This window comes from Danio rerio, chromosome 2 (genome assembly GCF_049306965.1).
Source record: "Danio rerio strain Tuebingen ecotype United States chromosome 2, GRCz12tu, whole genome shotgun sequence".
Taxonomy (NCBI): domain Eukaryota; kingdom Metazoa; phylum Chordata; class Actinopteri; order Cypriniformes; family Danionidae; genus Danio; species Danio rerio.
This window is the reverse complement of record NC_133177.1, coordinates 6,385,754-6,408,971: the sequence shown is the minus strand read 5'-3', so window position 1 is coordinate 6,408,971 and position 23,218 is coordinate 6,385,754. Positions and strand designations below refer to the sequence as shown.

The 23,218-nt window shown below is 35.7% G+C and overlaps 2 protein-coding genes and 1 long non-coding RNA gene across 12 annotated transcripts in view; 2 read left to right on the top strand and 1 right to left on the bottom strand.

Moving 5' to 3' along the window:
• zte38 (zebrafish testis-expressed 38) overlaps positions 1-2,750 on the top strand; it is a 16,505-nt gene extending 13,755 nt beyond the window's left edge. Inside the window, exon 13 of one of the 2 annotated variants that reach the window (XM_073917563.1) lies at positions 95-2,750. The gene's annotated coding sequence lies outside the window, so the exon portion shown is untranslated. The remainder of the gene's footprint in view (positions 1-94) is intronic. The other variant, XM_073917559.1, reaches the window with a different exon arrangement.
• The window catches only part of aldh9a1b (aldehyde dehydrogenase 9 family, member A1b), a 24,834-nt gene extending 1,616 nt beyond the window's left edge, over positions 1-23,218 (bottom strand). Inside the window, exons 1-11 of one of the 9 annotated variants that reach the window (XR_012386102.1) lie at positions 23,166-23,218; positions 22,619-22,817; positions 18,902-19,047; positions 16,851-16,980; positions 16,594-16,728; positions 16,288-16,484; positions 13,180-13,320; positions 7,711-7,899; positions 4,716-4,803; positions 2,069-3,366; positions 1,047-2,032 (exon numbers count right to left, since the gene is read on the bottom strand). Coding sequence is in view for 5 of the 9 variants with exons in the window: in XM_073914386.1 (XP_073770487.1) it covers positions 1,047-1,159; positions 3,225-3,366; positions 4,716-4,803; positions 7,711-7,899; positions 13,180-13,320; positions 16,288-16,484; positions 16,594-16,728; positions 16,851-16,980; positions 18,902-19,047; positions 22,619-22,799 (1,462 nt within the window). In the remaining 4 variants the exon portion in view is untranslated. 9 annotated transcript variants of the gene reach the window in all.
• Positions 17,560-20,426, top strand: LOC141377740 (uncharacterized). Its single transcript, XR_012390482.1, has 3 exons — positions 17,560-17,586; positions 17,637-17,753; positions 18,108-20,426. It is a non-coding gene; the product is annotated as an uncharacterized lncRNA (long non-coding RNA).

Genomic DNA, 23,218 nt, shown 5'->3' with positions numbered 1-23,218 from the left:
GCATTATTGGCCTTGTATCAGCCTTTGTAATTGAATAAATTGGCATTATTAGCCTTGTATCAGCCTTTGTAATTGAATAAATTGGCATTATTAGCCTTGTATCAGCCTTTGTAATTGAATAAATTGGCATTATTAGCCTTGTATCAGCCTTTGTAATTGAATAAATTGGCATTATTAGCCTTGTATCTACATATAGTTGCATCTCTGCCAAAATACTGGGTCTTATTCATTAAAATTTTTGCATGAAATGTGAATATGGACGTTTTCACATACAAGTAGGCGTCACGATATCCATTTTTTGTTGTACAATATATTGCACCAAAATATATTGTGATAAACGATATTATAGTCATTTGAAAACCATTTTATGCCACTCATTATATGTAAAAATGACAATATAATATCATCACAATGCAAGCACACTCTTCCAAAGAACACATCATATTTTATTCTTAAGAATATTTAATTAAAGTCCTTTAAATAATCAGGCATTGAAATCAGAATGTGAAAACGCATGTCCTAAATAAATACCAATGCATGTTAACGATAAAAGTGCAAGGTGAAAAGTAACAGATGCTGTGATTTCTGCTAGCAGATCTATTTTCAGTTGTCAGACACCCACATGACAATATACTATAATATAACCATACTGACACCTCCAATCAGCTAAAAAGTTGCTAGGATTGGTTTTTATGTATGGGCGATATATATTGCATCATCAAAAATGACCATGTCCATGTGTTGTGTGATGAGTCGATACATTGATTATCGTGACAGGCCTACGAATAAGTGATTTTTTTTTTTAAATAGCAAATATCATTTCTGATAGCAAAGCCTCACGTTTGTTATTGTCAAAAAAAGTAAAACAAATGTACACAATTATTAGTGAATGAGACCCAATGTCCTATCAGATCAAGGGGAAGCTTATTAATCTCCGTTTCAAACAATTGACACTTATGACTGATTTTGTGGTGCAGGATCACGCATACAAGACAGAAAGAGGGAAAAACATTTGTAAACTCTTTTCATTTAGACAGTCACTTCACCTGAAGCCTTGAATCCTCCAAACGGCACCTCCACAGGAGTGATATTATAGTTATTGATGAAGCAAGATCCAGCCTGCAGGTTTTCTATAACACGATGCGCTCTCTTAACATCTCTAGAGAGTCACAAACAAAGGAAAGGGAAACATTAGCAAATGTGAAAGTCCCAGTCTAGCTTTGTTTACTTACAGAAATGTCATTCAGCCACTTGAATTAAATTGTTAGCTCACAAAAAAATGAGAATTTAACTTGATCATTTTAACGAATTTAAGTAAATTGAACAATTAAATTTAACACGAAATACTAGTGTCGATTCAACTCATTTTAAATAAGTAGTTTGATCATATTTTTGAAAGCAAAAGTAAGCAGATGGCGCTCTGGAATATGAACTTTGTCCTGACTGCCCAAAATACGCTGCAAATCTGTGGCATTAAAAAAAATACATTGTGAGCTCCGCAACATTTGCTTGATTTTGCACTAAGTTCATCGATCACAGAATCACGAAAACTTGGGTCGGATTGTAATGGTTTCTAAAAGATCACGCGACACTGAAGACTAGACTAATAATTAAACTTTAATCACAGGAATAATTTGATATTACAAATGACTATTTTACAGCTTTTTTTATCCAATAAATCGGCTGCATTTATTTGGCAGTTGGCTGCATCCAAAATTGCCTACTACTTAGTAGCTACTACATTTGAAATTGAATTTACTACTCGACTGTTAGAAACGAATGTTCTATAAAGTATGAATGCGAGTAGTATGAATGGAACTCAGACATACTACATCCCCCATTTCTCATTATCACATGACCTGCCTGCATAAGTTGCATCGATTCACTCCCATTTATGAATTCTCTCATGTGGCATCATGGGATAGCGTAGAGTCCATCAAATGTGCACTTCAAAATCTCGCCGGAAGTAGTAGGTCATCCGGGTACTTCTCTTCTACTGTTTTTTAAATTATATGAATTCAGACATACTACTCTACTCTACTCTGCTCCCATACTGTTTTTAGCGTACTATGCACTATTGAAAAAATTTAACGTTGCAATATTATTTTTATTTTGCGATATATATTACTATATGAATACAATTTCATCCGAAGGACTTTATATCTCTATTTGGAAAGAATTGGTAATGGGGTAATTGGGATAATTCTGTAGTGAGAGTGCATCTCCATAATATCTAATAAACAATCTTTGAAATTTTTCGGGTCCCCCGACACATCTTCGTTGTGGTGTGTGCTATTTGCAGTGCGTTTCTCTGTTTGCATGCGAGCATTTTCATGCATACCAATCTATAAATACAATCAAGGAAAATAATGAATTTAAATAAAGTGTTTTGTCGTTTACAGAGTCTTACGGTGCATTCACACAGGGCTTCACCTTCAACGCTTGACTGAAGGCGTGTCTGAAGTTGGGGCTGATGTGATTGTCATAGCAGCATCAGCCAATGAAATTAGACAGCAATCGTCCACGGTCTTAGCTGGTGTATTTGCATACAGCGATCTGATTGGCTGACGCTTCCGTCTGCGCTTGAAAAGTTGAGAAAGTCCCAACTTCTGCAGCGAGCAACGCCACTGAAGCGGTGCCGAAGGATCCACAATGCAGTTCGGCAACGCCTGACGTCACCCATTCAAAGTGAATGGGAAGCGTGAACGCTGACGCCTCGTGTGTATGGGCCATTACAGTGTTTAAGTACAGTAACTGAATGGTAAAAATCAATAAAATTAATTGTAGTTAGGAACACAAAGGGTACAATTTCTTAAACCTGAATGCTTTTAAAAATCATACAAATGACGGGCATCAAAAACACATGCAGATGATAAATTATAATAGAAACTCAACATTGCAGATCCTGCGATGTGACTACTGCGAATGATCACATTGCGATATCAATGCTGAAACGATACATTGTGCAGACCTACTATGTAGTATGAAAGTATGTGATTTCAGACGCAGTCATTGCCTTGCTGAACAACATTGCTTCTTTAAAACTTTACAAATCAATCTGAAGTGAATCGACGTTATAAAGAATGGAAAAAGTGACAAACAAAAAGTGTAAGCTGTGTAAGCTGTGCTTCATACATATTTTTTGCTTAAATATGACTGGACATTCTTTCGAAAGCTGTAACCCCAAATTATAGTGTATAAAAAAAAACAATAATCCACTTTACTTAGTAAAGACTCCTGCAGCGAGGCCAAGATCGCTGTCATTTGCTCTTCGAAGAACCTCGTCTTCAGTGTCAAAGGTCAATACTGACATCACAGGCCCGAATATTTCCTCCTTCACACACGTCATGTCATCAGTGCAGCTGTCTGCAAACAAAAAAAAAACAAAAAACACAGATTTAAAGTCGCCATACAAGCAATACGGACAACTATTTTTTATGAAAAATTTAAAAGCAGGACAATGAAACTAATTGTTTTCACACTAATTACTTCCCCAGTCTATTGACTATTGCAAATGTACAGCTGAAGTCGGCATTACTAGCCCCCCTTTGAATTTTTTTTTCTTTTTTAAATATTTCATAAATGACGTTTTAAAGAGCAAGGAAATTGTCATAGTATGTCTGATAATATTTTTTTCTTCTGGAAAAAGTCTTATTTGTTTAATTTCGGCTAGAATAAAAGTTTTTAATTTTTTAAAACCAGATTAAAGACAAAATTTTAGGCCCTTTAAGCTAAATTTTTTTCGATAGTCTACAGGACAAATCATTGTTATACAATAATGTGCCTAATTACCCTAACCTGCCTAGTTTACCTAATTAACCCAGTAAAGCCTTTAAATGTCACTTTAAGCTGTATAGAAGTGTCTTAAAAAATATCTAGTCAAATATTATTTACTGTCATCATGGCAAAGATAAAATAAATCAGTTATTAGAGATGAGTTATTAAAACTATTATGTTTAGAAATGTGTTGAAAAAATCTTTTCCTTGAACAGAAATTGGGGGAAAATATATAAAACTGTATTTTGTATTACGTATTACGTTTAAGCAAACCTGGGATTATATGATTAAATGTGTGCTCATTTGATTATATTTCTAGCATGATAGAAGTCAAGTTTAAAGTCAAGTCAAGTGTTTGATATAAAAGTTACATGTTTTTACAGAGAAAAATACTGGACACCCCACAGACATAAAAAACATGACATGCTATTAAAACATTTTTTAATAAAATGTTTATCAAGTAAATTATGCATCAGCAAATTTCTCTGCAAATTTCTTCAGAATGTGAATAATAAAACCATATGATTGAATAAGATTTATGAAAATATACAGACACGTAACAAAAGTGTATTATAATAGAGGTTTTCTTTACATTAGACTAAAAAACACTTTATGAAAAGCCAAATTTCTTTTATTTATGCCCCTTCAGAATTTTTTAATTAAAAGAAATTTCCCTTCCTCATCAATGGCATCTGTTAACTGGTAGAAGAATGGGGAAACAACCTGTCAATCAAATGAGATCAGCCAATAGATATCATTTACAGATGGACAAAATCAAGTCCTGCTCTACATTTCAGTCAGAATCTACATCACAATGAGGAAGAAGCCTCCTATTAGAAGCTGACTTTAAGGAAATGATCATTACAAAAATAATCCAGTGAATGTTTCCAAAACACAAAACCTAAAAACATCAACTGACGACAGCTTTTCCAACTCACCGAGCACACATGGAGTCATGTAGTATCCATCTTTTAGTTTCGGATCTGCAGGGCTGAAAGGCTCTCCTCCACAAAGCACTTGGGCTCCCTGTCAAGAAAAACAACAGCAACTTTACAATCAGTATCATTTATTAAAGTGTCATGAAACACCCCTGTTTTTCACAGCTGTGATTGGACAAAAAAACTGGAAAAGGGGTGTTTCCAAAAAGGGCAAATACACACAAATGCACACACAAACTTGTTCCTATATCCTGTTGGGGACCCTCATAGATGTAATGATGGATCTACTATGCAAACTGTATATTTTTAACCTAACCCCTAAACCCTACCCTTACGAAAACAACCTGCATTTTTACATTTTCAAAATACTTCATTCTGCATGATACAAGTCTCGATGAGTCTGTGCGAATTCAAGTCCCCACTGGGATATAAAAACAAGTACACAAACACACATGGAGTTAGACATTCTTTACATGCATAGACAAATTGAAAATCCCATTTCCAAGAAAACTTTGGTTTTCAGCAGTTTGTCACCTATACAAAAAAAAACCAACAATATTTTACATCTCAAAAAAAAATGTCTGCATTTCGTGACCCTTTAAAATGTTACAATAATTCTGCTATACACTTGAAAACCACCCTTGATTTGAAAATAATTTAGAAAAACTAACATAGCTAAAGGGGTAGATGAAGATTCTGTCATCATTTACTCACCCTCCGCTTCTTAAACATGATTAAGGCTACGTTCACACTGCAGGCAAATGTGGCCCGAATCAGTTTTTTCCCCCCTCAGGTGACTCATGTAATGACAGTGTGAACAGCCCAAACCGTATGGAATCTGATCTTTTCACTTTAGATTTGTGCCACTTTCATATTTAGTCTTAAATCAGTCATATATCTGATGTTTTGCAATGCGACCGCAGTGTGAACTGTTATGTCGGATTTCATGTGACTTTTACATAATCTTCAAGCGACATGTAGAGCAGCACAGTAGAACGGCACACAGGGCGATTACAGTACCACAGAATGTTGGTCGTTCATTTTGAAAAAAACTTTCGAAGGCAAAAGGGCAGGTGCTCGAGCACCCAAACCCCCCTTCTGCACGTGTCTGCTGTTAATAACGAAGTAAAATGTAATAAATCACAAAGAGAAATAAAGAGATAATCCAACCAAATAAAACAGAGATAAACCTACCCCACCTTCACAGTTCAGTCTGCGGCTGCTCATCAACACTGGTGCTCAGTGCTCATGCTCAGTGCTCATCAACACTGGTGGTTAGAGCGCCACACACCTCGGTTGTCATAAATCACAAATGATCAGTGTTTTTAATCACAAGAGACTTATTTTAGGTCTCAAATGCTGAAATACACACTAGTAGTAGCAGAACAACCCTTTACAGTTCATGTTATACACCACGGTTGTGAAAAGGGTAATAATCATAAGCATGATCTGACAGTGTGTTTACTCATGCAGTACACACACTGTGTGCATAATTATACGTTTTGTGCTCTCTGTAATCGTACTTTTGCGCATGCGGGTCAGTTTAGGACCATGATCTGAACAGCCATGGAAAAAAATCAGATCTGAGAAAAAAAATCAGATTTGAGCACCAAGCCTGGCAGTGTGAACGTAGCCTTAGTTTCTTTCTTCTATTAAACACAAAGGAAGATATTTCGAAGAATGTTGGAAACCTACGAAACCCCGGAAGGGACGTAGTGGAGGAGAAAAAAATTGGCTGGGTGAAAAAATGGGTGGGAGGAAAATATATATTTCTAAGTTTTTGTGTTTTCTCGCAAAGTTTTGCATTATCTCGCAAAGATGTTTTGCGTTCTCTCGAAAAACTGTTTCTCCACAAACACTTCCTGTTCACATCACTCATGTAAACCCTCCCATTTTGCCAAAATTCTCCCATTTTTACAATTCTACCCCACTTTCTTTACATTAAATCTGTGCGTCTATCGTTGCTTTTCATTTTGCAACCTCTGAACCAGCTAATGCATGTATAAGCGCTGACTGACAGACGTGCTCTGTACAATAAACTGATCACAGATCAGCGTCTGTACGCGCCATTTAAATGGACACTTCTGTTATCAAACAAGTGAGCAGCAATGAGTCTCATGTTTTGTTTAGTTTGATAACAGAGGTGTCTCTGTAAGAATGCACAGATCTATAATGAAAGCATTCCGTTACTTTAGAAACTGTTTGTGCTCATTTAAGAGAAAATAAGCTGTTTACAATAAAACATGCAGCACGGAGATGTTTACATATTATTCAGTGTATTTGTCTGTTTAAACATACACCCGGCTCCTCTGTGCTCCTCTGTAAATGGCGCGTACAGACGCTGATCTGGGATCAGTTTATTGTATGGAGCGCGTCTGTCAGTCAGCGCTTATACGTGCATTTTCAGAGGTAGCATATGTAAGGCGACGATCAACGCACAGTAATGTCAAGAAAGTGGGGTAGAATGGTAAAATACGGGAGAATTTCGGCAAAAACGGGAGGGTTTACGTGAGTGAAGTGAACAGGAAGTGTTTGTGGAGAAACAGTTTTGCGAGATAATGCAAAAACTTAGAAATATATATTTTCCTCCCACTCATTTTTTCTTTCACCCATTTTTTTTTTTCACCCAGCCAGTTTTTTTCTCCTCCACTATGTCCCTTCCGGGGTTCCGTAGAAACCTGTAACCATTGACTTCCATTGATTTTTATTCTCTTACTATGGATTGTCAATGGTTACCGGTTTCCAACATTCTTCAAAATATCTTCTTTTGTGTTCAACAGAAACTCAGATGGATTTGAAACCACTCTCGTGTGAGTAAATGATGATTTTTAACCACGTTGCAAATCAACCATGATTTTGCTAGACACTCGTATAACCATGGTATTTGTAGTTAAACTGAGGTTATACAAATATTAATAGTAATCACTGCACCAAAACACAGCTCAAACACTTTTACTACAATAGAACCATGGTTAATTTTAGTAAGCGTATGTACCTCGTTCTTGGCTTGCTCCACGTATCGCAGCACTTTATCCAGATGTGCTTTGCTGACCAGGGCGCCCATGCGGGTCTCGTCTAGCAGAGGGTCTCCAATGCTGATAGCTTTAGTTCTCCTGACCACCTCTTTCAGGAATTGAGGAACAATCGAGCTTTGCACAAACACTCTGGTGCCGTTACTGCACACCTGCACATGAATGGAGAAGACAACAATACTGCTTAGAGAGACAGACAGTTCACCCAAAACTCAAATGCGCTCATCTATTATTCCTCCTTTGCATGTTTTTAAACCTTTGTCTCTTCTGTTAGAAGATATTCTGAAGAATGTTGAAAAAATCCGCCAGTAACTTCTCTAGTATCATAGTATAGTATAGTATAGTATAGTATTATCGTATTTTTTGTTCCTATTATTGATGTCAATGGATGATTTTCCCCAACATTCTTCAGAATATCTTCTTTTGTGTTCAGCAGAAAGAAGAAGTTGATAAAAGTTTAGAACCACTTATGTGTGAGTAAATAAGGTGGTTTTAATTTTGGGGTGAACTGTCGAAGATCGTGTATATATATAAGCACAATATACAGTGGCTTTATTAATCATTTATTAATAGTGTTTGATTAATCTGATATTATTAAGATTAATTGCAGATATCTTGCTGTATCACTGAGGACAAATGAAAGGAAAACAGTTTACAAGATTAGAGAGTGCTTTTTTTGGTTTCCTCTTTCCTTTTCCTTGGAAAACAACTGGTTTTATTCATTCATTCATTTTCTTTTCGGCTTAGTCCCTTTATTAATTTGGGGTCAACACAGCGGAATGAACCGCCAACTTATCCAGCATATATTTTTAGGCAGCGGATGCCCTTCCAGCCGCAACCCATCAATAAGGAAACACATACACACTCATTCACACACACACACTCATACACTACGATCAATTTTAGCCTTCCCAATTCACCTATAGCGCACGTCTGTGCACTTGTTGGGGAAACCTGAGCACTCGGAGGAACACAGGGAGAACCTGCAAACTCCACACAGAAACGCCAACTGACCCAACCTTCTTGCTGTGAGGCAAACGTGCTACCCACCGCGTCGCCTATTCAGTTTTTAGGGACCCCCTCGAAAATGAGATGATTCATCTCAAGGGGCTATCCCATTCAATAAATTCAATTCAAATTATAAAATACAATATAAGACAGACTAGGTCATCTGTTAGAGGTGATTGTTCAGTTAAACGTAAGAGAACTGCTTTTGGACAATCAGTTTTTTCAGTTAAAGCAGCAGAAAGATGGAATAAAATACCAGTGTATATCAGAGAGAGCAGCACTTTTAATCATTTTAAAACTGTTCTTAAAATCTGGCTAAAACAAAATCAAATATGCAGCCACTGATTTGATTTCATTTTATTGACAATGATGTATTGTATTTATTGTACTGTAAGTGTATAGTGTGTTTGTTATAAGTGTTAAATTTGTTACTTCCTGCCCAGGGACTACAGATGTAAATTAGCTTTACAGCTAACTCTGGCACAACATGTCATGTTGTACATTGTCCCTGTATAAATAAATAAAGTAAATAAAATAAATAAATTATTTATCAGAATAATACCCAAGATTTTGATTCCAAGTAAGTACTATTCAGCCAAACTTTCATTTAATTAAAGAATCCTGAAAAGATACTTTTTATTTTTTCTTAAACAGCAATTTATCATCAATTCAATCATTTCTCTGAATCAGAATCGCAAACACACAGTGAATTCAGAACACACACACACACATACCATATATATATATCAATACAAGAACACAGAAGCACATTTAAATAGGTGGAAAATAAAGTAAACAATATACATTTTGATACATGTGTAACTCTTTAACTTTGGGCACTTTTATGTCCTTTGATCATTTATCCAAAAATATATATAAGTTTGTTCACAGTAAAACCTACTTTAAAAAATGTACTAGCTTTCCATTATATATTTTTTATATTATTCAACCTCCTTTTAAGTGTCAAAATAAATGTTTTAAACTTCAACAATTTCATTTGTAAGTCGCTTTGGAGAAAAGCGTCTGCTAAATGACTAAATGTAAATGTAAAACAATGAAAATAATATTTACATTTACATTTTAGTCATTTAGCAGATGCTTTTATCCAAAGCAACTTACAAATGAGGACAAGAAAGCAACTTGGACAACTATAAGAGCAACAATAAATAAGTGCTGTAGGCAAGTTTCAGGTCTGTAAAGTCTAAGAAGGAAAGTATTAGTAATTCTTTTTTTTTTTTTGGTACAGTTAGTGTGATATCCAGAGAGGCAATTGCAGATTAGGAAGTGAAGACATTTTAAATGATTATTTATCTGGTATCTATTAATGTATCTTAATAAAGCACTAGTGAGATGATTTAAATATTTTATAGTTATTAATATATGACTGTTATCAATATTAGTATCAGAGTCATTTCCACCACAACACTGTAATGTCGCATTAAAAAGTTTGCGTGAAAGATTATTTAGGTGGTTTCTATGAACATGAATAGTGGCATCTGAGAACATGTTCAAGATGGAGGGAATTTACATTTTTATCAACAAACACATGAAGAAAAATCAAGGTAAATATTGCTTGATAAGGAAATACATTTATTCTACGTCATTTCCAAACATGCTGTACCTTCAAAGATGTTTTTAAAAACCAAACAAAATGAAGATAAATAAGAGTGTTTTGTATACATGAAAGGCTAGTATCAATTCAAAGCTAATCGCTGAAGCTATCTCTCATTTTTTCACAATAAACTGTTGAAATGCCATTTCCACCACTGTCATTTCCATCACCACACACATTTTATGAAAATATTTAAAAAGTTCTCATCACACATTAAAAGTGTAGTCACAATGTATGAGTTCATGCTCGATTTAATATTCTGTTTAATTATTTTCTAATAAGTTCTTAACCAAATTAATATTACATTGACAGGTGTACAGTTCAGCATTTGGTCCTAAGGGACTAATTTATTTAATTGACAAATGTACAATTATACATATATATATATATATATATATATATATATATATATATATATATATATATATATATATATATATATATATATAGTGGAAAGATTGGTTAAACTAGATACAACAATGATTCAAAAATTTCATTTTGAAATAAAAGCTGTATATTGAGATGTGGTGGAAATGACATTTGTTCAGTTCACGATGGAAAAATGTTTCTCTTCTAATCTAAGTTTGTCCTTTTACAGATCTTAAAACTAGACAAATTATTTAAACTTATGAGGCTGTGTTAAGGTAATTTTGAACAAGTTTTTTTACTCAACTTCACGAGGCTAAAAGTGCCCATAGTTGAAGAATGGCCCATATATATAATATACATGTTATATGAATAAAAAAAGTTTGAGCTGTATTATTTTTATATATCATATGCAGCCTTGATAATAAAATGAGTTTTTTAATAAAATTATTTATTATTATAAAAGAAAACCCTAGAGATGGTTGTGTGCGAAAATCCCAGCAGTTTCTGAAATACTCAGACCAGCCCGTCTGGCACCAACAACCATGCCACGTACAAAGTCACTTAAATCCTCTTTCTTCCCCCATTCTGATGCTCAGTTTGAACTCCAGCAGATCGTCTTGATCATGTCTACGTGCCTAAATGCATTGAGTTGCTGTCATGTGATTGGCTGATTAAAAATTTGTGTTAACGAGCAGTTGGACAGGTGTACCTAATAAAGTGGCCGGTGAGTGTATATATATATATATATATATATATATATATATATATATATATATATATATATATATATATATATATATATTTATCGTTTCTGTCTATTACATCTATTTACAGTTAATTCTTTTTTTTAAGTGAAAACTGTTTTATTATTGATTAGTTTGTAATCTATAATATATTATACATGACTGTAATTAATACTGCAGAAATAATTACTCATGATGAGATTGTATATGAATAATTTGTGCTACAGCACATTGACTGATGTTTCCTTACTTTACCCTCTGTATTTATTTTTTTATTTATGTATTTATGTTTATTATTACAGCTGCATGGTGGCGCAGTGGATAGCATGTTCGCCTCACAATAAGAAGGTCGCTGGTTCGAGCCTCGGCTGGGTCAGTTGGCATTTCTGTGTGGTGCATGTGTTCGCGTGGGTTTCCTCTGGGTGCTCCGGTTTCCCCAACAAGTCCAAACACGTGCTATAGGTGAATTGGGTAAGCTAAATTGGCCGTAGTGTATAAGTGTGAATGAGAGAGTATGGGTGTCTCCCAGTTTTGGGTTGCTGCTGGAAGGGCATCCGCTACGTTAAACATATGCTGGATAAGTTGGCGGTTCATTCCACTGTGGCGACCCCAGATTAATAAAGGGACTAAGCCGAAAAGAAAATGAATAAATGAATTTGTTTGTTATTATTTATTTAATTGTTTTTCCTTTCTATGTTGAATATGTAGTATAATTATAAAGTATAATGGTAACACTTTAGCTCACAATTTAAGCTATTAACTACTGAATTATGGCCTGCTTATTATTAAAATATGAACTGCTTATTAGTAATTATAACGTATGATCTTATCTGCATCCCTAATCCTACCCAAAATCAAAAACCCAACTTCTACCTTACTAACTAATAACAAACAGCTAATAATTCAACTCAATTTAATTCATTTATTTCTCTAGCACTTTTACAAATGTAAATTGTGTCAAAGCAGCTTAACATAGAAGTTCTAGTAAATTGAAACTGCATCAGTGCAGTTTTCAGATTAGTTTATTAAGCTAGTAGTGTTAATTAATAGTTTGTTAATACTGTAAATAGTGACCCAGACTAAAGTGTTACCAGTATAATGATGGTATAATATAGGAATTATAAAGATAAAACATAATTATAGCTCAAGGAAATGGTAGGATAGGGATTGTGCATTGATTTGTTTCTGTAAAATGCAAGTGTGAATATCTATAATATTTTTTTCTGGAGAAAGTCTTGTTTTATTTTGGCTAGAATAAAAGTAGTTTAATTTTTTTTTAAACAAACATTTTAAAGTAAACATTATTAGCCCCCTTAAGCAATATTTTTTTTAACAAACCATCATATGGTTATATGGCTAATTACACTAACCTACATAATTAACCTAATTAGGCCTTTAAATGTCACTTTAAGCTCAGTACTAGTGTCTGAAAAAATGTCCAGTCAAATATTATGTACTGTCATCACAGCAAAGATAAAACTAATCAGTGATTAGAGATGAGTTATTAAAACTATTATGTTGAGAAATGTGTTGAAAAAAACTGGCTCTCCGTTAAACAGAAATTGGGAGAAAAATATTCAGGAGGGCTAATAATTCTTAACTGTATATAGGGTATTGTATTAAAAAAAAATAAAAAAAAACCTGTATAAATGTTCATGGATTATGGTGCTAACTCTGTAGAGCAGATGTGTTCACAGTACCTGTCCTTGCGAGAGGAAGTTGGCCATGAGAGCTCCTCTAACAGCGTTTTCCAGGTCTGTGTCCTCGAAGATGATGAGTGGAGATTTCCCCCCGAGCTCCAGCGTCACTGCTTTCACCCCCCGAGACGCCATTTCCATGATCTGTTGACCAAAACATCTTTACATGAGAGGTGACAATTTCAGGAGAGTATCCATTGCTGCTTTTATTAACCTTCGTAATAGTGCATCTTATATTGAACACAGCTTAAATGCACGGCTTTTGTTTTGCAGCCACAGATAAACTTCTGGTGAAAGGTCTCTGTGGCTATTTTCTTTTCTTTTTTTTTTCCGTTTATTGTGAACATTCAATTGAGTGCAATCATACAGCATTTCAAGGTACATTGGCATCTCAGTATATGAACTTAAGTGGTATAAAAATCATGTACATTACTGTCAGGTGTATTTACTACACAGTAGTACTCATATTTTGTAAATTATATTAAATAAACAACAGCATAAAGAGAGAAGAAAAAAATAATAAGAAAAAGATCAAATAAATTATAATTATCAAAAATAAATAGAAATTAAACCACTTTTACGTCCAGGGTAAGAACATGTCATAAAATAATTAATTCATTATTTTCTTGTCGGCTTAGTCCCTTTATTAATCCGGGGTCGCCACAGCAGAATGAACCGCCAACTTATCCAGCAAGTTTTTATGCAGCGGATGCCCTTCCAGCCTCAACCTATCTCTGGGAAACATCCACACACACACTCATACACTACAGTAAAATTTAGCCTACCCAATTCACCTGTACCGCATGTCTTTGGACTGTGGGGGAAACCGGAGCACCCAGGAGGAATCCCACGCGAAGGCAGGGAGAACATGCAAACTCCACACAGAAACGCTAACTGAGCCGAGGTTCGAACCAGCGACCTTCTTGCTGTGAGGCGACAGCACTACCTACTGCACTACTGCCTTGCCCATAATATAATTCCTTCCAGAATAATCTCAACTCACCATCTTTATTATACACATGGGGATGTCACACATTATAATATGAATAAGTATAACCATATACATGTACTTACATTAGCATATATTTATCTATCAGATCATCATCTTCTATTCATTTATAGCAACAAAGTCAGGTCTTTTAACTAAAATATATTCAACCCATTTCCTCAGGAATATATCCTTCTTTAAATTGACAACAATTTTGATTTTTACCACTGTGTAGATCTCAATAGTTGGACCTATCCAGTTACTAAGGCTTGGTCGCTCTTGCAGTAGCTATTTGCGTGTGATTGCTTTTTTGCTGACAGCCATGAGGGCATGCATAAGGTATTTATTCTATGCTGTTATGGTATCTAAATCCACACAGCCAAAATATAACAATTTACTTTCGAGAGGTATATCTTTTACAGATACATGTTCAAGAGCCTCCTGTATTTTTCCAATACTCTTGAATATACTATGTGACTATTTTCAATTTCATGAGGTTCTTTTTACAGCATTCTTGTTGTAATGTAATTAAAATATGTTCGGTTAAAAAGACTTAATCGTTAATTTAGATGTTCAAGCGTAAAACGAGATTTTTAAAAGCTGTTTAAACGCTAGTGCCGTCGGTAGCAGCAGGCTAGCGCAGAAACTTCATTGAAATTACTGGAGTAAAATAAATTTCAATAATTTAAAGTCATGGCAAGGAAAAATTTTATTTAAGGCAGAGCTTCTTGTTTGGTCTGAGACCTACTTTATAACATATATTAATCAGGCAGTGAAGATCACCGATTTTCAAAAATATCAGATCTTAAATCTGGCGATTTTGTAATGTCTCGACAGTTCTCCGGAGGTTTGGGTTGGCTGACTGAAAATGAATAGTCTGTGCATATAGCCCATTAAAGGCATATATATACAGAGTGGGCCATTTATATGGATACACCTTAATAAAATGGGAATGCGCGTAGCTGTGCATTTATACTTCTGCGCGCTGTCTCTGTTGGTCTGCATTAACATTTTTGAAACGCTAGTGGGCAGTGAGGTGTTAATGTTCCTCTGTGTTGAGTTTCTTCTCTGCTGTGTTGCTTTTCCTGAACACCTCCTGGATGTACAAGTGACTCAAACTCGCTCATTTTGAGGCAGGAACCGGCGGATGTGCAACAACTTTAACTATGAGGTAAACACAAAACAAAACTTTCCATCCGGAGCTCCTTCACAGGACTCCACACTTGTAAACAATCGCTCCATTGGGCTCGCTTCCATCTTGCGCCATTCGCGCGGCTCTCGGTCCCGCCCAGACTCGTCAGTGCTACCAAGCCGACCAATCACAGAGCTTACGCTACGCGTCGTTGCGACGTGTAGTTACAATTTTTGAGAGGTGTACGTCAGCGACGCCGACGGCCACGGCGAAGGGCTATGCGTCAGCGCCGTAGCTTACGCCGGCGTTTGGCGCAGAAGTATAAATAAGCCTTAAGAATAAACCTTAGTTTGGATCCAAACCCCAGTTGTATGTGTCACTCCTTGTCGTTACAATGATATGTGAAGGGGGCAAACTTTTCAAGATGGTTGGTGGCCATTTTGAAGTCGGCCATCTTAGATCCAACTTTGTTTTTTTTTTTAATAGGAAGAGGGTCATTTGACACATCAAACTTATTGGGAGTTTCACAAGAAAAACGTAGAGAGAATTGACAGAAAAGCATGGGGAGCAGAGAGAGAGGAAGGATTGGCATAGTTCCGCGAGGCGGAATCAAACTCGGGTCGCCGTGAGCACTGGAGTGCATGTGTCCACACACTACACCACTGCCGCCGACTGTAACAAATATTTGAATCCCAGTTTATTTAGAAGAAATGCTCTGTAGACATGTCTATACATGTTAATGTGGAGACATGGCACCTGTCAATCAATTCGGGGGGCGGGACAAACTGCACTTCAAGTTACATTGCAGTGGGCCTCAGAATCACTAAGATTTGGATCCTATTTTAACATCAAGAAATAAAAAAAGAGACTTGTGTTTATATCACCCCAATAGGACAGTGAACATGCTATAAACACAGACAGTTCTTTCCAAACAGCTTACAAAAGTTGATTTTCATCAAAGGTGCCTTTAAGTTCTGACACTGGTTTTTACCTTCTTTCCTGTGGGCACACTTCCAGTGAAGGAGACTTTTTCCACCGAAGGGTGAAGACAGAGCAGAGAGCCGGTCTCCTGTCCGCCCTGAACCACATTGAACAGGCCCTCAGGAGCCCCAGCCTGCCTGTAAATCTCCGCCAGCAGCACTGCGGTCACAGGGGTCAGCGGAGACGGCTTGAACACCATAGAGTTGCCTATCAATAAACCAACCATCATAGAAAACACTAAGCGGAGAGAATCATCTTAAGCACAGGGGTCAAAACAACTGGTGTGGTTTGAGGGAATAACTTTCATAGCACATACCACAAGCGATGGCAGGGGCAGATTTCCAGGCTGCGATCTGAAAGGGGTAATTCCAGGCTCCTATTCCCACACACACACCGAACGGCTCACGGCGCGTGTACGCAAATGAACCCCCTGGTAGCTGGACATGCTGACCTGAGAAAGAAGAGCCGAAATCATGCCAGATAGTGAAGTTAACACAACTATATTTTTATGTAGAGTACACTACCAGTCTACAGGAAGAAGAACTGAAAATGACCAACAACAAACCAACTGACCGGACAGTGTGGTGGCTTGTCCTGCGAAATACTCAATGCTCAGTCTGGCTGAGTCCACATCCAAACGGGCTTCTGTGATGGACTTTCCATTGTTGATCACCTCCATCTCTGCGATCTCCTCTCTTCTCTTCTGTTCTCAACAACAGGAAGAACTGAAGAGATCAGACGCAGCAACTTCTCGAATCCATGCAACACTTTCATGTACTGTTAAAGAAATGGACCGTTCAGTTTCACCATTTTTAAATCCATGTAGCTGATCTCTGGATCTGAAGGGAGCACTTTTAGCTTAGCTTAGCATAGATCATTGAATCAGATTAGACCGTTAGCATCTCACTCAAAAATAACCAAAGAGTTTGGATAATTTTCCCATTTACAACTCCACTAGAGTTAAACAGTTGAGTTTTACCATTTTTGAAACCATTCAGCCGATCTCTAGATCTGAAGGCAGCGCTTTTAACTTAGCCTAGCATAGACCATTGAATTGGATTAGACCGTTAGCATCTCAATCAAAAATGACCAGAGTTTAGATAATCTTCCTATTTTCAACTTCATTGGAGTTAAACAGCCAAGTTGTACAATTTTTTAAATTCATTTAGCTAAACTCTGGATGTGACGGGAACGCTTTTAGCTTAGCTTTGCATAAATCATTGAATCAGATTAGACCATTAGCATCTCACTCAAAAATGACCAAAGAATTTAGATGTTTTCCCATTTACAACTCCACTAGAGTTAAATAGTTGAGTTTTACCATTTTTGAATCCATTCAGCCGATCTCTGGATCTGAAGGAAGCACTTTTAGCTTAGCTTAGCATAGATCATTGAATCAGATTAGACCATTAGCATCTCACTCAAAAATGACTTAAGAGTTTAAATAATTTACAACTCCACTGGAGTTAAACAGTTGTGTTTTACCATTTTTTAATTCATACAGCCGATCACTGAATTTGACAGGAACATTTTTAGCTTGGCCTAGCATAGATCATTGAATCAGATTAGACCGTTAGCATCTCACTCCAAAATGACCAAATGGTTTAGATATTTTTTTTTATTTAAAGCCTGACTTTTCTGTTGTTTCATTGTGTACTGAAACCAACGGAAATGAAAAGTTGCTGTTTTCTAGACCGATGTGGCTAAAAACTATACTGTCATCCTGGCGAAATAACATTATATAAGGCAATGATATTAAGCAGCAGTGAAGAGTCAGCAACTTCTCAAACACTTTCAAGTAAAGGAACACTTTTCTTTTTTTTTTGCTAGAAATATACTGTAGTATTTTACAACTTCACTAGAGTCAAACAGTTAAACAGGACCACTTTTAGCTTAGCATAGATTATTAAATCAGATTAGACCAATAGCATCATGCTCAAAAATGACCAAAGAGTTTAGATAATTTTCCTATTTACAACTTTACTAGAGTTAAACAGTTGAGTTTTACCATTTTTGAACCCACTCAGCCAAACTCTGGATCTGAAGGGAGAACTATTAGCTTAGCTTAGCATAGATGATTGAATCAGATTTGTCAATTAGCATCTCACTCAAAAATGACCAAAGCGTTAAGATAATTTGCTTTTTAAATCTTGACATTTTCTGTCATTACATTGTGTATTAAGACACAATTAAGAAAATGAAAAGTTTATATTTTCTACACTGATATGACTTGGAACTATACTCTTATTCTGGTGTAATAATAAAGTAACTTTGCTATTAGGCAGCATTTGAAAATAGTCCCAGGCTAGATAACAAAGTAACAGCACTGTGTAATATCACTGCGCCAGCTGCAGCCATGATACAGCAGCAAATGTCCGTGATGAGAGAGTATAGTTCCAATCATATCATTTTAAATCGGAATTTTTTGAACAAGTTGCTAATGGTCTAATCCATTTCAATGGTCTATGCTAAGCTAAGCTAGAAGTGCTCCTGTTCGACACAGAGATTGGCTAAATGGATTCAAAAGTGGTAAAACTCAAATGTTCAACTTTAGGGGAGCTGTAAAATGAGCCAAAAAGGTGGCAGGTTTCTTTAAGATATGTGATCAGTGCATTCAGGTCTACCTCAATGAGTCGAGCGGCCTCCAGCATCACTCTGGCTCTTTCCATGCCTGACAGTTTCCTCCAGACTTTAAAAGCAGCACTGGCGTTTCTAACCGCTGCATCAACCTCTGCTGACCCACACGTCTGCAGCCGGCAGAGGACACGACCTGTGATGATACAGGTCCATGATAATCTGACTCGATCAAAATTTAAACACCAGATTGTACTCTTATTTATTTATTAATATTATTTGATTTATTAACAAAAACCAGCATGCGCAGATTCACTGTACAATGAAACCACTTCACATTCCTTAACAAGGATTAAATGAGAAAAATAATAATAAAAGAAAATAAGAGAGGGTAGAAAAAAGGGGTCAAGGATACATAATTATCAATTTACATAGATTTTAATCTCTTTTTCTAGCACCATGAAGAGTGGTTTGCTTTTTGCAAACTTGCATTTATGTATGTGAAATCTAAATAATAATACTTTACAATTAGATTTGATCATCACTTTGTTATGTGCACTACATCATATATTGTGGAAAAAAATGTTTACTGGTTTTATAATTTGCATACATCTTTTTTTCATGATATTATCTACATTGTTTAATTGTTTTTATGGTTATACCTTGTTCTTTTACATCCATTGTGGACCACAAAAACAGTCATATTAAAAATTAGGATTCATACATCATCTGAAAGCTGAATATTCAGCGGGAAAAATAAGTATTGAACATGCAGGGTTCAACGCTAAGGACGTTTTCTACTGGCCCGACTGGACCAGCAGTTCAGATTTTTACTGGCCCTGCCAAAATTTTCACTGGCCCCACCAAAATAAATAAATAAATAAATAAAAAATAGCTATTTTTTTAGCCACATATTTTAAATAATGTGTCAAAAATAATGTCTTTAAATCTAGAATTTAAATATTTTTAAAATGTTAAAATATTTAGCAGTAAAATACAGCAGTATGGAAAATGTGCAGGTATTTTATTGCTAAACAAAAAGTGGCTGACTTAAAAGTGATGGAAAACTATGCAAAACATCACTTTATTTTTTTTTCGTTGTGTTGTACCCATGTAAATATCTTCTTCCACAACGTTGAAAACAGACGTTTTCTTTTAGCCTCATAATTTGATATTGTCGTCTCTTCACTGTTCTGGTTTTTACCAGGTGCTCACAACAACCAATCAGATAAAAGGAACCAAAAAGCAATATGGGGTTTAAGACTTTACAGAAAACGTAGCATTCTGAGACTTAAAAGCACAAATTGTTTCTCGGTTCTAAGACTGTATTTGCACACAATTGCCATAGTAGCAGGCAAATTAAAATTTGATTACAAGGCAGCACTGGCCTGATCGGGCCAGTAACGATTCTCTCTACTGTCCCGAACATCTCTCATGCTGGCCCCGGGCCATCGGGCAGTCCTTATTGTTGAGCCCTGACATGTCATGTTTTTTTCCTGGGAATAATATTTCTAAAGAAGCTGTTTACATGGAATTTAACCAGATTTTGGTAAAAACCCAAACAATATAAACCTGACAGTTTTACCGTATAATAGTTTTATATTATACGGTACGCAAGAAGTAGCTCTCAGTTTCATAAAGGTTGGTGACCCCTCACCAACATTTATGAAACTGAGAGCTACTTCTTGGGTACTGATTAATGTGGAGGGCTACCAGTTTGATAAACACTTCTCAAATAACAAATTTGCTCAATTTACTTTTAATCATACTTTATGTTTTTGGTAATAATTAATAATATTCATCCATGTGAAGACACTGATCATGTTAATGATTCTCACTAAAGTTATCAGCAATGATTTAACAGGGTAGGAAATACCCTGTATTTAATGTATCAATGTGCAACACTTTATTTTTATATATCTCTGCAAATATTTACATTTTTAAATGATTACTTCTATATTAGATGAAGCTTACTGGTAAGTGGCGCTATGGGTGAGCTATTTTTTTAGAACAGGCCTGCGGGCAACACATGTGATCCTCGCGGGCACCATGTTGGTGACCCCTGATATAAACATACAAATAAAAAAAATCTGAAAAATGATTAACGTGTAATACAATGGAATAACACAAGGAGAAAGAGCTGAACTACTGAAACGTATTTAATACTTTATATAAAAGGCTTTTATGGTGTTGGCAGATTAAAGACGCCTCTCATATCAAGAATAAAACCACATGCACTGCTCAGGTGTGAGTATTTACAGCCTTCAACAGTGTAAAAATACTGATGGTTCTGTGGGTTTCGTCAATCAAATCTGAGCTTTAATTGGTATTTTCTATTGGGTTCAGCTCAGGTGATTGGCTAGGCCATTCTACATCTTGATTTTCCTTCTCTGAAAGCATTTGAGAGTTTTATTGGCTGTGTTTTGGATCATTGTCTTGCTAAAATGTCCCCTCTTGTTTCATCTTCATCCTGCTAATGTAGATGTTGGACTGAAGCAGCTGATATTCATTTACATTGATGAAGGGCAGAAGGTTGCTGAAGAACTACTGAGAGATTTCAGCTGCTGTCTGGGCTTTCACTACCTTTCTACACCTGCCTCTCGTCATGTGTTCAACACATTTTCCCTTCGTCATTTCATTTGTTTTCTTTGCATATATGAATTTCTTTAGTTGCCATCAACATCTGGTGAAAATTTCATGTCAACGGCACCTTTATAAATATGTTTTTTTTTAAAATGATGACATGTTCAATACTTCTTTTCCCCGCCATATATGCTTCCATTTATGTATACTTAAGGTTGAATAATATTTGGCAGAAATACAACTGGCCCACAGCCCTCTATCAAGTTTGGTTTTTGGCTCTTTATAGGAAAACGTTTGGGCACCCCTGCTCTAAAGAAAATACTGGGTCGTTGTAAGTCAATGTTGGGTCAAACATGGACAAACCCAAACCTTTTGGTTAAAAGTTTAATATACATTTTTAAAAACTTAATGCTGAGTTACAACCCAGCAGTGTTAAAATGTCCAGTTGAATTTTTATAAAAAAAATTTCCTTACACTTTTACCTTGATTTATAGAAGAAACACTAAAATGAAATATTGAGGAAAAATAATTATTGAACAACATTCTATTTAAGGGGGACCTACAACACCCCTTTTAGCAAGATGTGAAATAAGTCTCATGTTCCTAGACTAGGGTGTCTACTTAAAATATACTTGCAATTAGATTTTATCTACTTAAATCTTCTTAAAATCTGGAATCTGAGGTTTAAAAAAAGCAAAACACTGATAATGTTGCCCATAAAATTGACCAAAGTAATTGCTTAGCAATGCACGTAGTAAAAAATTCGTTTTGATATATTTAAAGTAGGAAATTTACTAAATATCATAATAGAAGATGATCTTTACCTAATATTCTAATGATTTATAAATAAATAAATAAATGAAAAATCTATAGTTTTGTCCTATTCAATGTATTTTGGATATAAAAAAACACAAATTTTGTGGTAAACAGTCATATTTGTAATGTGCTTGTAAATTATGTTTGTTCCCTGACATTCTCTAGAAAAGTAAGAATTTAATTGTGCTAGTACAAAACAATGAAGCTCCTGAACCTGACCTTGAAGTCAAAATTTAAGTTTTTTTTTCTTAATACCACGTCAATATCATAGAAATCAATCCTAATAGCCAGATATAAAAGTGATCATTTGATTTAGTGGGCAAAGTCTGATTGTGTAATGCATAGAAGAGGTAGAGAAACTACATTACCTGTTGCAGGCTCAAATACTGGTTCAGATTTGGTCTTCACATCTTTAAGGTCGACCCGGGCACCACACCAGAAGTTCAGTGGATCTTTAATTTGAAGGGTTCCTGAGGACGCACACCTGGTCCAGGGGTGATATAGGGTCCTGTAGAAACCCGGGGGCAGGAGACACCTCATAAGAGCCATCTTCAGCCTAAAACTGAACTTTGACCCACAGGAGGAATGTCAACAAATCAGCTCTTTTCAGATTTTACACCAAAACTGGAATAGGTTACTGAAATAGCACTATAAACAAACACACGAATTACAAGACAAGTGAAAACGCCATTAGCTTTTAATTTCAAACGTATAACGTATGTTTAATATTGGATGATATAATTATTTGTATAATAAGTTTATGATTATTAACTCGCCATAACAACAGTAATTCGCCAGTAACCGTCGAAGGGAGTAGAATTAGTTTTCAGTTTAAATTGGAAATAATAACAATGTAAGCAAAGGCTGAAAGACTAGCAAGAAAAAAGGGTTTAACGGATTGAGTCGTCCACCCACCTCCTCCTCTGAAGATTTCAGATCAGTCCAGCCATGTTCGAGCATTCTAGGGC